This window comes from Schistocerca piceifrons, chromosome 10 (genome assembly GCF_021461385.2).
Source record: "Schistocerca piceifrons isolate TAMUIC-IGC-003096 chromosome 10, iqSchPice1.1, whole genome shotgun sequence".
Classification (NCBI taxonomy): Eukaryota; Metazoa; Arthropoda; class Insecta; order Orthoptera; family Acrididae; genus Schistocerca; species Schistocerca piceifrons.
Genome location: NC_060147.1, coordinates 15,020,037 through 15,035,900, shown reverse-complemented (window position 1 = coordinate 15,035,900; position 15,864 = coordinate 15,020,037). Strand labels below are relative to the sequence as shown.

General features: G+C 40.3%; 1 protein-coding gene across 4 annotated transcripts in view; it reads right to left on the bottom strand.

Annotated features, from left to right (window-relative positions):
• LOC124718857 overlaps positions 1-13,918 on the bottom strand; it is a 106,629-nt gene extending 92,711 nt beyond the window's left edge. Inside the window, exons 1-4 of one of the 4 annotated variants that reach the window (XM_047244485.1) lie at positions 13,823-13,879; positions 13,543-13,594; positions 9,704-10,121; positions 1,117-1,285 (exon numbers count right to left, since the gene is read on the bottom strand). In XM_047244485.1, the coding sequence (XP_047100441.1) occupies positions 1,117-1,285; positions 9,704-9,864 (330 nt within the window). In that variant the 5' untranslated portion in view covers positions 9,865-10,121; positions 13,543-13,594; positions 13,823-13,879. Of the gene's footprint in view, positions 1-1,116; positions 1,286-9,703; positions 10,122-13,264; positions 13,331-13,542 lie in introns of those variants that run through there. The other 3 variants (XM_047244486.1, XM_047244488.1, XM_047244487.1) reach the window with 3 other exon arrangements.
• Positions 13,919-15,864: the final 1,946 nt, after the last annotated feature.

The window sequence follows — 15,864 nt, the reverse complement described above, 5'->3', positions numbered from 1 at the left end:
TTACATCATCTTTGTTTTTAGATATATTTTATGTATATTAATATAATGGAAGGAAACATTCCACGTGGGAAAAATTATATATAAATACAAAGATGAGGTGACTTACCGAACAAAAACGCTGGCAGGTCGATAGACACACAAACAAACACAAACATACACACAAAATTCAAGCTTTCGCAACAAATTGTTGCCTCATCAGGAAAGAGGGAAGGAGAGGGGAAGACGAAAGGAAGTGGGTTTTAAAGGAGAGGGTAAGGAGTCATTCCAATCCCGGGAGCGGAAAGACTTACCTTAGGGGGAAAAAAGGACAGGTATACACTCGCACACACGCACATATCCATCCACACATACAGACACAAGCAGACATATTTCTGCTTGTGTCTGTATGTGTGGATGGATATGTGCGTGTGTGCGAGTGTATACCTGTCCTTTTTTCCCCCTAAGGTAAGTCTTTCCGCTCCCGGGATTGGAATGACTCCTTACCCTCTCCTTTAAAACCCACTTCCTTTCGTCTTCCCCTCTCCTTCCCTCTTTCCTGATGAGGCAACAATTTGTTGCGAAAGCTTGAATTTTGTGTGTATGTTTGTGTTTGTTTGTGTGTCTATCGACCTGCCAGCGTTTTTATGTATATTAGTTTGATGTAATTGTATTGCAAGTATTTATGCTTCATTTGTAGAAAACTATCATGCCAACTGTAATTTCCTTTGTAGGATGGTTTGAACAGAGGTGCCTGAAACTAGTCACAACCAGGAAATAAAAAAGATACTTCTTAATGCAACTTATGATGGCGCTACAACCATTTATTTCAATTGTAAAAGAGCTGTGGTCTATTTTTGACCTGCAGCATGCTGGAAGTTCGTAAATTCCTCCTGTACCACAGAAGACTTCTCAAAGAAAATTAAGTATTCAGTTACAAAACATCAAGTGAACTGCGTATGACCATATAAATTCATTTTTTGTTCATAAATGTCTGAATCTGTAGCTCAGTTGGCACCTTCATTACCACTCTGTTTGGCAAAAATAAGATCTACACAACCTGTAACAACTACTTTTACCAATATGACTCTAATATGGAGAAGATGTGCAGATGACACAAAGCAAAGAAAAAATACTCACTGTATAATGTACGGTCTGTCGATAATCGATATCCAGTGTGGTGACCTCGGGACAGCTTTTAGACAGAACCTCAAAGATAGCGGGTTCAACTTCTCTATCCACAATCACTGTACGCAACTGTGGAGCTGCTCGGAAAGTCGCTATGGCCTCCTCATCGGTTACTGTGTACCTGTGGAGACAGGTGTATGAATAGTGAGGACAAATCCGTTTACTTCAGAAATTGTGGGGTGAATGAATTTAAATGTGCAACTGTGGGTTTCATTTTTATGAATCTTCTCTGATGGCAAACATCCACACATCAGACATTCAAAAAACTGAAGTTACTGTGTAGTTAGGATCAATCTAAATGTAGGTGGTAGGCTTCATTTTATTTGTAGAATACTGGGGAACTGCAATCAGTCTACAAAGGAGATAGCTTACAAATCACTCGTGTGACCTATTCTAGAATACTACTCAAGTGTGTGGGACCCAAACCAGGTAGGACAAACAGGGGATATTGAACATATACAGAGAAGGGCAGCAAGAATGGTCACAGGTTTGTTTAATATGTGGGAGAATGTCACAGAGATACTGAAAGAACTAAACTGGAAGACTCTTGAAGATAGACAAACTATCCCATGAAAGTCTATTAACATAGTTTCAAGAACCGGCTTTAAATAACAACTCCTCCTGATTTATTGCTCACATAGGAATCATGAGGATAAAATTAGAGTAATTACAGCATGCATTCTTCCAGCACTTCATATGTGAATGTAATAGGAAGAAACCTTAATAATTACAACAATGCCATGCACTTCATGGTGGTTTGCACAGTACAGGTACAGATGTAAAACGTCTCTTTAGGGTCAAACAGCAATGTCCCATTTCTTGAATCAGGGTGTTGCCTTGCTTGCTGTAAGTTGAATATCCACTCGGACATGGCATCTGGTGCACAGCAGACTGCCAGGATTACAATGATCATCACAGTTTCTGTCGACCTAGCAGTAAGGAGAGGTACACCTATCGTAATGCAGCCAGCGAGAACAACTGGACACGTTAAGTGAAGCCACATCATCTTTTCAAATGAGTAATTCAATGGCTGTACCGGTGCGTTGTATGCTCTGAGGGAAACAAATGTTGCCAGATTGCTTTCCTCACAATTACTGCCTTTGTCCAAATAGTTCCAGGACAGTAGTTTTTATCCTCAGTCTTTAACACTAACAAGGAAAAAACACAGTTTTTATGTTACCCAGTACGTGTGCATCCTTAAAATGATCTCAGACACATTTCTGTGCAATCTTGCTAGGTGGCATGGCTGTGATTAGCAACACATCATTTGGATTCCTAGTGCATTAGTTAAGGTGATACAATGGATGCCAATTGTGAGCAAAGAGTGAACTTTTAAGTTCTGCATCAAGCTCAGGAAAACCCCTAGCAAAACATGGCCGATGATTAAGCAATCATATGACTTAGAGAAAGCTTTTGACAATGTTGACTGGAATACTCTCTTTCAAATTCTGAAGGTGGCAGGGGTACAATACAGGGAGTGAAAGCCTATTTACAATTTGTACAGAAACCGGATGGCAGTTATAAGAGTCGAGGGACACGAAAGGGAAGCAGTGGTTAGGAAGGGAGTGAGACAGGGTTGTAGCTTCTCCCCGATGTTATTCAATCTGTATATTGATCAAGCAGTGAAGGAAACAAAAGAAAAAATCGGAGTAGGTATTAAAATTCATGGAGAAGAAATAAAAACTTTGAGGTTTGCCGATGACATTGTAATTCTGTCAGAGACAGCAAAGGACTTAGAAGAGCAGTTGAATGGAATGGACAGTGTCTTGAAAGGAGGCTATAAGATGAACATCAACAAAAGCAAAATGAGGATAATGGAATGTAGTTGAGTTAATTCGGGTGATGCTGAGGGAATTAGATTAGGAAATGAGACACTTAAAGTAGTAAAGGAGTTTTGCTATTTGGGGAGCAAAATAACCGATGGTGGTCGAAATAGAGACAATATAAAATGTAGACTGGCAATGACAAGAAAAGCGTTCTGAAGAAAAGAAATTTGTTAACATCGAGTACAGATGTAAGTGTCAGGAAGTCGTTACTGAAAGTATTTGTATGGAGTGTAGCCATGTATGGAAGCGAAACACGGACGATAACTATTTTGGACAAGAAGAGAATAGAAGCTTTCGAAATGTGGTGCTACAGAAGAATGCTGAAGATTAGATGGGTAGATCACATAACTAATGAGGAGGTATTGAATAGGATTGGGGAGAAGAGGAGTTTGTGGCACAACTTGACTAGAAGAAGGGATCAGTTGGTAGGACATGTTCTGAGGCATCAAGGGATCACAAATTTAGCATTGGAGGGCACCGTGGAGGGTAAAAATCATAGAGGGAGACCAAGAGATGAATACACTAAGCAGATTCAGAAGGATGTAGGTTGCAGTAAGTACTGGGAAATGAAGAAGCTTGCACAGGATAGAGTAGCGTGGAGAGCTGCATCAAACCAGTCTCAGGACTGAAGACCACAACAACAACAATGCAGACGGGGCACTGTCAAGAAGTTGTTTTTTCGAGTAGCACAAAAGGCAGAGATTCAGTGTGAGAAGATCCCAGAGCTGGTTGCCCATTTACAGCACCTACTGATGCAAACAACTTAAATTCAATTGTGATGTGTGTCATAGGAGTTAACGCAAATATTTAGGGAAATGCAACCTTAATGCAGAACTTGTGCCTCACACACTAACAGAAGAGCAGAAAGAGGAAAGATGAAGAATTTCTGCTGAACTACTGAATGGAACCAAACGTGATCCCACATCTCTGTCAAAGATTATTGCTAGGGATGAAAGTTTGTGCAACCAGTATGACCCTCACACGAGGTGTTAAAGTGCCAAATGACAGAGTCCCAGATCACCAGACTTGAAAAAAGTCAAATGACAACCTTCAAGAACAGAGACATTGTTGATCGCATTCTTTGATAGTAACGGATTAGTTCACAGAGTATGTTCCTCCAGACCAAACAGTAAACTAAACTCTTTACACAAAAGTCTCAAAACATTTGTAACAAGCAATTAAATGTTGCTGCCCTGATTTCTGTCATCTTCAGAACTGGTTCTTACTGCAAGACACTGTAAGGCTCCACTTCGCATTACGTGTAAACAAGTATCTGGCCAAACATTCTGTTATTGCCATCCCACAACTGCCATATTTACACGACCTATCAGCCCACTATTTCTTCTTGTTTCAGTGAGTTAAATGGCAAGTGAAAGGAAAGCTTCATCGGAGATATCCAATGAGCTGTGACAAATGAACTTACATGCATCGTAGTTGAAAATTTCCCTGCTTGCTTCCAAAATTTCCAGAAATGTTGGCAACTGTGTATAGATAGCCAAGGGAACTACTTAGATAGGAGCTAGAATCATTACTTGGTAAGTACAATTTTATATTTTTAAAGAATCTGTCCTGGAGCTTTTCTGACAAAGTGAGTACAAGGGTGCAGCATCTGACAAGGTGCTAGGGGTTGCCATTGTCTACACAACACAAGTATCCCTGTTTCAAAAGGCTGGTAATTTTGTAAGTTGGTATTAAGGCTGGTGCTCTATCTTGGAGGTCTCTGTAATGTTTCCTTTCAACAAGATAACACAAGACCACACATCGCTCATGCCATTCCAACCCACATACAGACTCCACATATCTCACCAACTGGAACTGCCTGGTCAAGGGTTATCAACACCCTGGCATGCCAACACTCACCAGACACTATTGTTGCTGAACTCTGACACAGTGTTGAAACAGCACAGACTGATTTAGTCACATCTGTCAACCAAGATCAGCTCTTCTCAATGTCAAGTTGGCTGGAAACTCACCAACATGAACCTGCATTCGCTGAAAACATCAATTCCTGTCAAGTTTTAAACTATTTTTCACTGACAAGTCATGACAACTACAGGCTTAAGTCTAGATCGAGGCCAGCGGCAGTCACAGTGGTGCTTACTGACTACTCGCAGGTTGGCAATATGCTAGTTCCATGTAGCCAGTGGGATGATTCTTTAATGTAACCAATGAGAGATGATAACAGAGGCCCCAAAATTGATACCATTGTCTTGTTTGACATTTTTCGGTGTATTAGAGGGTTTCAAAAGAGTAGTATTTTGTGATTACTGTAGTGAGTGCTTTAAAGTGGACTCATATGAGTGATTTATTTCTTCAAGACGAAGGTGGTTGTTGCTGCATATCTCTTGGATTAAGTGCAGAGATACAAAAATGTATCAAATATTGTGGATGGAATCATCTGGAATTGCAGAAAAAGCCACCATTTTGTTTAAGTGCATCAACTGTTTTTAATCAAATCATCGTAGAAGGTAGGTGAATCAATGTTTATTAATAACAGAGTCACACATCTGATATATTAATAAACATTGTTCCACCTACCTTCTCTCATGATTTAATAAAAGAGCAATGATCTGCCTACCGCCTCCCACGGTTTCATAAAAAAAACATTGATTCGCTCAGCGTGCTGGCGCAGATCAATTGCGTAGCAACAGCAAGCAGAGAAACATTTCACTGCTTTTTCGAATATATTGTGGGTTGCAACACTGTCCTAAAGCTGTGACTCAAACAAGGAGCTATTAAATTTATAATCCTCGTTTACAGCCATGTTTCACCCTTCCTTCTGAAAGTATTACTTCAAAACATGTCGTCTGCCTGCTGCTCTCCATTGGGTATGTAACACAAACAGCTGACACACCCTCTTCTCTTCCTATCACACCGCAGCAAGTGCTTACAACATTCCTGGATGAAAAACTTAAGTACGCCACTACCCTCATTCTACATTTTTACCAACAACACTTAACACTCACCTCCTTCCCTGTCGGTTACGGTCATTTTATGACCTCTGTTCTTATGCCGTGCTCAATGCCTGCAAGTGGTACACCATTCCTTGTAGACATTTTGATCGGTCCATGTTGACACACAAACAAATCGGGAAACACAATGGCTCCACTTTGCCATTCTCATGTGTCTTCACATTGACCCACCATACTTCTATCATTCACGGTGTGCCATATGATCACCTGGTGTCAGTTCCACACTGTCTACATGATTCCAAGAGATCTGGTCTGTTCTTTTAATGGTGTGATTAATATTTTGCCTAGTGAGGTCAGTTAACTACATCTGTAACAACAGGGGCATGTTACCCAAACACTGCTACATGTCATGCAACTATACAATGTGCTCCACTTTTTTCCAGGGGCATAAAGAGAATTTCCGGTACTTGAATGTAAGAAACCAGATAAAGTTTAGGAGGGATAGTACATTTATAGCTATCCAATCAGTATGTAGTGATATTAAACTTTTTGCTCTATGTTACATGTGAGGTCATTGAATACATTTGTGCCAGAGTTACATTACTTCAAACTAACTCTAAACAAGGACACAAAGACTAAACAATAATAATTTTTTGGATATTGTATTGTGATTGTTTAGCTAAAAATGATTTCCACTGCGAGTAACAAACACCACTAACACTCCTAGTATCACTGGAGTCAATATGACCCCATAAGTGCATTGGAAGTACATATATCTCCCTCATTTTGATAGCAATTATTTTCAAATTGTATTACATTTTCCCTCTGATTCAACTGTATCCAATGACGTTTCGTTCATTTTTACTCTTACAACACATTAAAATTTATTCATACGACTTCTTTTTTTCCTTTCTTCTTTCTTTCTTTTTGTACCGAGTACCACTGGTGTCAGTATCACACCAATCAAACCTAGTTTTTGTGTCTTGAATGTAGTGTTTATGAAATACAACGATGATTGCAGTGTTTCACAGCTGTAATGTATACTTTTATGTTAGTGTATTAAAATACAGTGAAACTGTTCTGTGGGAATTTCTTGTGTCTTTATAACCTAGTGGCACTCAGTGAAACAAAAAAATACACGTAGCAGTAAAAGTGCTGGAAATCGAGTGTAAGGCTTCTGCAAGATGGGTGGTTATCTACTTTACACAATTTTCATACTGTATTTTATGTACCTGACATGCATCACTTCAAAAGAAAATTTAACAAGACAACAAGAAGTAAACCTTTAGCTCAAAATAATGGGTAGTCCTTCTAATAACAAAACATGATGAACTGAATACATTGATTAGTTTATCTGTCTGTTGCCTCCATTCTAACTTGTTATCTAACTGGACCCCACGGAATTTCACACACTGTGTCACACTTAGCAAAGGACCGTATTGTGTACCTCTGGTCTTCACCTCAGTAGTAAATATACTGATATGACAGTTAATTCTGGTGACATCTAATTCTGCATCAGCTATAGATAAGATGGTACTTCAGGCTCCAGACCAGACTTACAAAGCAACACATATCATGTTAACAGAATCTTCTGTCACTTCTTGGTAGAACAACATTATAATAAATGAAGAGCACCAGACATAAATGTCTGAAAATGGCCTTGTAAGTCAAAAACCAGTTAACACAATAAAAGCAATATTCTAGAACAAAATCAAACTGGTGCTTTTCATTTATCAACACATATCACACTAATATTAGCACATGCCTTTCCTTCAATACAGGATGTCCACATGAAACCTCCCTGCTTTCCAAATACAATTAAAAAACATTTGAGACACAAATACTTCCAGTTTGAGGCGCCATGTGAAGCATCTCAAAAAGTGCTGTGCAGAGATCTTTGTAAACAACTCCATTTGTTTTGTTTCCAGTGCTAAATAATTACCAGTAATCAACGCATCCCAAGAGAGGCACCAGTGTGTGGTACAGTATGTGGAGACAAAAATCACCATAGCTCTCCAAAGAAATTTCCGTGAATTTCAGAGACATTAAGATGACTGTGGTGTCGCCGCCAGACACCACACTTGCTAGGTGGTAGCCTTTAAATCAGCCGCGGTCCGTTAGTATACGTCGGACCCGCGTGTCGCCACTGTCAGTGATTGCAGACCGAGCGCCGCCACACGGCAGGTCTAGTCTAGAGAGACTCCCTAGCACTCGCCCCAGTTGTACAGCCGACTTTGCTAGCGATGTTTCACTGACAAAATACGCTCTCATTTGCCGAGACGATAGTTAGCATTGCCTTCAGCTACGTCATTTGCTACGACCTAGCAAGGCGCCATTATCCTTTGATAGTGCTATTATACTTCTGTACAATCCAGAGCGATGTTCTACAATTATGGATTAAAGTTAAGTATTCCAGAAGCTATGTACTTTTCTTTATAGCATTCATTACGTATCCTGTTTCAGACCTCACGCCAGCCTGCGTGAGTTTAAGCGTGTGCCTTTCGGTTACCCGTCACTGTGGATTGGCTGTCTTGCCAGTCCACAACAGTGACGAAGGCTCGGTACGAAAAATTCCTAGTCACTGTGAGTGTAAACAGACAGACAGGTACTGGCAGAAAACACAAATCTGATAAAGTGGTTGAGGAGATCAGAGACACCTTCCGAAGAAGCTCATCAAATTCAGTTCGTCGAGGAGCACGAGAGCTAAACATCCCTCACTCAACAGTTCATAAGGTGCTGCACAAATTCACTTGCACACCTGCAAAGCTTAAACTATGTAAGCCCTGAAGCAAAATGATTAACAGCTTCATGACGAATTTGCTATAGAGACGTTGGACTGGATCAGGCAAAACCACATCTACGGAATGTCGTTTTCTCTAACAAACAACCTTCCGCAGGTCAGGAAACGTTAATCAGCACAACTTTTGCACCTGAGGTTTTGGAAAACCCACGGTTTTCAGAAACATATCAGAGTCAGGCAAAAGGGAAATATGTTGTGTGCGCTAATGAAAGGCAGCATAGTTGGACAGATACAAATACTGAACAGTCCGTAACAGGAATTTGCTGCCCCTCAGCCTCTTCTGCTTCAGTCAAATGTGATCTTCTAGGAGGACAGCGCACCACCGCACTGGAGTTTACATTTTTGTGGCTTCCTGGACTGAACATTTCCACAGCGATGGACAGGATGTGGCTGACTGACAAAGTGGCCACCATGATCAAGACATAATAAACCTCTGGATTTTTTCCTGTGGGACTGTGTGAAAAACAAGCCTGTACGTGACCTTGTCAATCTCTGCACAAGAATGCAACAGCCTCCATCAGCCCAGATGTGCTTGTGCGCACACGTGTTGAGATACAGTACCATCTAAACATTTTATGATTTATTAAGGGAGCCAATGCCGAAGTGCACTAATTTTTTGTACAAATAGTTTTTGAGTTGATTTACATGATACCACAAAACCCAAATACCTATGTCTCAGTATTTTTCTTAAATAAAGTGATGGACAGTCCAGGTCAATAGTTGGACTACAGCAGCCGGAGTCAGTGTCCATGTGTGTGTAGTTGGGCTTGTGTAAAAGTGAGAGACAGAAGAGACAGAGGACTTTTTTGTCCCAAAGCTTAACATCTGCGACTCAATGCCTCCCTTATGTGGTGAGAAGTGATGTATCCTTGTCATGACATTGCAGTTCTTCTTAATTGCATTTGGAAATCAGTGGAATTTTATGTGGGTACCCTTCATATCTAAGAGAGTTCCTTTGTTTTACAACAATAAAAAACTAAGATTGAGATCAAACTTCTTACCCAATCACATATTGCTTGTCATACCACACCTTAGCATCTTGGGCAATACTCTTCCAACGGATGCACACCTTCTGCAAAAGGTTTACATTTTCACTCACGCTCATGTACGAGAAGATCTCCAGCATTATCTCATCTGGCAAATCATCTACAGTTGTGGTCATAGTGGGCAGTTCAGAAGTGTGGCTGTTAGCTGGCAGTGGACAGTCTCCTGTTGACTGGTGGCAAGTTGTGTCTTTCTGTTCTAAACTTGACTGCAGCTGCACATTTGCTACGTGTTTTCCAAACACAGTAGGTGTACAAGACACACTGGATATGACTGTGGTTTTCGTGTCATCTGATTTTATTGAAGCCAGTCTGATAAAACTTTCCCCATAAGTATTTACGTGCACAGAGTCACTGTTGGGGCTTGTGTCTGCACCTGTGACAGTAAAAATACGACACACATCACAAATAACAGAATTACAGGTGACAGTTGCTATGTTAAAAAATGGACTATCCCCAACGGACTGAGTTCTAATCAACATAGATGAGCTGTTATCACTGCTGACCTGTCAGAAGAATCCAGAAGGTAGTTACATTTTGCCAGAATGAAAGTAATCCTACATAAATGCCCCGCCAAACCAGTCTCGGGCAGAATATACATAATCTAAACCTGCTACTATGCAGATTGTTCAGGAGAAAACCTTTAAATCTGAGGGAAGTGCAGTGGTGTGTGTGTGTGTGTGTGTGTGTGTGTGTGAGAGAGAGAGAGAGAGAGAGAGAGAGAGAGAGAGAGAGAGAGAGAGAGAGAGAGAGAGAGAGAGCGCTTGTCCTTTAGTGAATTGGTACAGCTCTTTGGGTAAAGTAATTAGTGCCCACTGAATGTTACATAAATAATATGTTCAAGTTGTTAACGCTTCCATGCAATAAAGTTGTGTTGCCAACAGCCTTACCACACTGGTAACACCGCTTCCCATCAGATCACCAAAGTTGCACTCGGATGGGTAACTATCCGGTCTGCCGAGCGCTGTTGGTAAGAGGGGTGCACTCAGCCCTTGTGAGCTAAACCGAGGAGCTACTTGACTGAGAAGCAGCAGCTTCAGTCTCGTAAACTGACATACGGCCAGGAGAGCGGTGTGCTGACCACATGCCCCTCCATATGCGCACTCGGTGATGCCTGTGGGCTGAGAATGAAACAGCGACCGGTCGGTGCCATTTGGCCTTCGGAAGTACGGAAGCATCCGATTTCGCCCATCTGCTTTGACCCATGACGTCACAAATATGGCGGAAACGACCATAAACCACGATTCCAATATGGCGCATATAAAGTCGTTACGTACACATTATGAGGACAAAAATACATTGAAAAAAAAAAAACACACACACACACACACACACACACACACACACACACACACACACACACACACAAACACAAACGGGACAAGTGCGGGAAATAGGGGGTTTTTGGGTGGGGACAAACTAAATAACACACACACACACACACACACACACACACACACACAAACGGGACAAGTGCGGGAAATAGGGGGTTTTTGGGTGGGGACAAACTAAATAACACACACACACACACACACACACACACACACACACACACACACACACACACACTAACGGGACAAGTGCGGGAAATAGGGGGTTTTTGGGTGGGGACAAACTAAATATAAACAAATTTAGACAGCCACCCCCATACAAAACCACGCAAAACGACGAAAAAATCCATCACAAAACTCAACCACTAAACACAATATCATCTGGAATCGGACACTTGCCTTGACCTGTATAGCTCAAAGGCAGCTCCCGATCCCATAAATTGGGATCGAACACTTCCCTTGACCTATACAGCTCAAAAACATCTCCCGATACCAATACCAACAGCCACACATTGGGATCGAACACTTCCCTTGACCAGTTATCCTTACGACATCTTCACATACAGCTGTCCCTGGTCCGAGACGCCGGAACTTTAAGTAAGCCTCATTTCTTCATGACGTACTGAACACTTCACGACTTCATCCAAAAATCCGAATAGTTGAAAAAATTTTACTAGAGACAATCCTGTCAGTCATATCCATACCTCCCAATGACATAAAAAAGCAATTTACCAAAATTCACACACGACGCCACACTCGCAAACTAAACCAAACATATCACCTAACACACCACCAGAGAGCACCACCAATCGCATCAAAACGACACCTACAAACACGCCACACACACAAACTAAATTCCGCGCCGTCGTGACGTCACACACCACAACAGCCTTACGTCATGGATCAAAGCCGACGGGTGGGATCGGACGCCTCAGTCGACCCTGTCCTTCATGTCCCGTTTGGGCAGAGTTTTAGTTTTTTAATAAAGTTGTGTTCAGTCTAAAGGTCATGTTTTCCTTATGCCTGATTAAAAATGGGAATCACATTACCAGCAAAGCAACAGATCGGTCTGATGATGTAAATAAAATTGATAAGCATCAAACTGGTCCCAAAATGAACGTGAAACCATTTAGTGTAATACATGATGTGACTAAGTGATAAACACAAATACAATTTTAATTATTATTTCACCTCTCCTGCTGGCCAAACAACCCATATTACAGATACAAAGGCTGAGACCCCATCTAACCTCAGTCAGTTTGTATAGTTTCTGTTTGTGGAAGTAAATGAGCATGAAGTAAGGTAATATGCATTCTACAAAATAATTCCTCTGGGTGCAATAGTGTAGGCCTATTCATTGCAGTTACTATTACATATGTATCTGGAATCTCAAATACCTCTTACATACCACAGTAATTACAACATTAGAGTAAACATGTATCCACCTGTTCTAACAATGAGTGTTGTGAAACAAGTCTATAAAATGAGAAGTAAGGAATAAGGTTACAAATACGCACCAACATCATAATTCACACTTCAGTAAGATATTTAAAAGTATTATTGTGTGCCAACTCATTATGCTTTTCACAAAACACATACTACTTTTAGATTCTCAGCACAACTTCAGAAAAGACCCACACATGACCACTCCACTACACAGTTCTTCCACAAAGTGTACTGTCCGTTGAACCTGTGAATGGAGACTACAAGTACATTTTTAGAGCTGACAAAACCTTCTCACACAGTTTACTTCTAAAAAAAAAAACAAATATTGTATTGAGGAGCCATACATGCATCTTTTAGCCACATACTGTTCAGTCATAAGCAGGCAACTTAACTGACATACAAATTAGACGATAAAATCTCGGGGCTGAATCCTTGATCCCTTTCTCTTCCTCATACACATTAATTTTCTTGTTAGAACACAATTTTTGCTTTGTTTAATCTCCAAAAATCCTTCACCAAAGCTGTGGCATCTCCTTTTTTACATACATCCACACAAAGTCAACGCAAATTAAGAATTTGTTGACAAATTTGTGGTTGTTTATATTACATATGTACTTGTTTTTTACATCACCTGTCCCCTAAGGCTGAAAACAGATGTCAGCCCAAGTCTAAATTAACAGACTATGTCATCTAGAGCAAAAGGATGTTGCAGCAATGAATGCATTTTAGTTTAGAATACAACCTTGAAACTAGATATTCCCGTAATGCTGCTTTGTGATGCGTACGGCTGATCTGTTTCACCTGTCCTGAGCTGTACTAGGTTATTTTTTGCCTGTTAATGTGTTTCTGTTGTGTTTATATTTAAAATTATCTACGAACACCAGTAATATTTCGCAAGGCTTCAAAAAATAAATTGAAAAGGTTTCTGATGGGCACCTTCTAATCAACAGATCAATTTTTAAATATAAATTAGTAATTTTACAGCAATTGAAACAATTGAATTATGACATGTAAACAAACCTTATGTTAAACTGACACGTTTCACATCATTACGAAGTGTCGCAGTCATGATCTGTGAACAAGTGTTAATTCAATTTAATCTAATCTAATCTAATCTTTTACTGTAGCCATCGATAAAATTCTGTGATGTTTTGGTTTGGAAAACTGGCGTGGTTTGTTATTTATCGCTTGTGTTGCGTATTTTTAAGTGACTGCGTTAGTTGCGCGTTGTTAATTGATGAATTCTGGATGTTATTTTGTTGCTGTTACACGCACACTTTTCACTATCCGCACAATTTACCTTTCAGTGTACGACTCTAAATCTTAGCCACAGTCTGTGTCTTAGCTTTGACATTTGACATCACACCGAAAACGTAAACAACACTGGATTTTATATCCCCACCACACCTTCTCGAGCTCTGACCAAGCGACCAATGAAAAGTCAGGACTGGAAGGCCAATCAAAAAGCGCTACATTTAAACCGCGTGCAGATTTAAATTTGTAAACTCTGTTACACGTCCTCTGTATTCTCGCTTTGTTTTTGCCTATTTGAAGTTCGCAGCAAATTCTATTTAAGCTGTACTCTTAGGTTCCTGCTTAACCACACCATCTGAATTCGCGCCGTATTCGGAAATAAACAGCCAAATATTTGTGACAAGCGAGGAATATAAACGTCATTGCTGCTTTATGCCTTCGCCGTCACTTCTGCTGTACTTTCATTTAAATGATCACATTTTACGGAAATATTTGACTTAAATAGCATTGCCGTCAACATTCTGAAGCGTTGCTGCAGCAAAAGTCGATTTTGCGGTTTGGCTGGCCCATACTGCTGATGTTGCAGCTGTTGTGGGTAGTTGCCGACGTATTGGCAAGGGTTTGTCGGTGTTGTCCGCCAACAGTAACACACAAGCGGTACGCGACAAGCAGCCGATAACTACATTATGAAGTGCGCCTATACGTGTATGACAGTAATGTATAAGCATTTACATTTTTTTCTACATAGTACTTAATTATGATACTGTTGCATACGTGATTAATATACCTTTTTGTATTCTTCTTCCTTCTTTTGGGTCATCTAAGAACCACGCACCAATTCCAATGCTTCCTCCTTTGTTCTTGTTTCTTCTTCCTCCAATATTCTTCCATCTTCTTACTACATATCCCTTTTCTCTCCTCAGACCATTTTGATCCAGTCTTCTTCCCCCTTCTGCTTTGGAATCCTTCCAGTTGTAACACGTTCTTCTTAAAAATCTCTCTTACCGTTGCGTCTTTTTCACTTGTATTGTTTCTTTCCAAATCTTTCCTAAACTCTTGAAACCAGGCTATTGTTGACTTCTTGTCCCAAAGATATTTAAAATTCTGTCTTTGGTTAACCTGTTTCTGTTCATTCTATTTAACTCTTCGGAGGGCAGGCAAAATTGTAACTAACCACATACGTAGACGGTTTCAATGGGCGGTGGTCACTGTGGCTAAACACATAATATTTTCTCCCTTTACCGCTCAGGGGCCAGTAGTCTCTCTGCCAGCCACCTAATTCTTGCCTAAAATGCCGCTAGATGGCAGTGCAGGTCTTCTGCGCGAATTTTTGCCGTGTATTCAGAACAATAGTTGATACTTCTTCATTGTTAGCACTGTTCTTGGAAGCGGCGTGCAGTATTCTCTGTAGCTCTTCTTTATACGGATATTTTTGGTAAGTAATTGCTTATATTTATGTGTTCAACACATACAAGTCTACATGTAATGTAACTTTAAATTGAAGTAGAATTTTCCATGTTTCACAGACAAATGTCTGTGTGGTTAGTGCTGCTAACCACCGCCCTTCTGCTCCACCCAGTATATTTTCTTCGTCTCCATCGAATATGTCTAGCCGAAAAGGAATAACTGAGGACGAATGTTACCGAATTTTATTTGAAGAAATATCTTCTAGTGACAGCAGTGCTGACAGTGATGGCAGTGATGGAAATGACCCCACATTCATGACAAGCTGTGCAAGTTCTAGTCTTGTGTGCAGTCGTGTGGTTCTAAATTTAACCAGTTGTCTTAGTGGAAAGAATCATATTATTTTCATGGACAATTATTTTACATCATATGATCTGTTCAAGGACCTAAAATCAGATGGTGTGTTCGCTTGTGGAACAATAAATCCTGGAAGGAAAAACATACCAAAACTCAAGGAGGAAAAGGAAATGGAAAGAGGGGAATTTGATTACAAAATAAGCAATGATGGCATTGTAATCTATAGACGGAAAGATAACAGGGCAGTCAACATGATTTCAACATGTCATTCACCATCAGATGTGGCCACAGTAACTCGAAAAATTAAAGATGGAACAATAACCAATA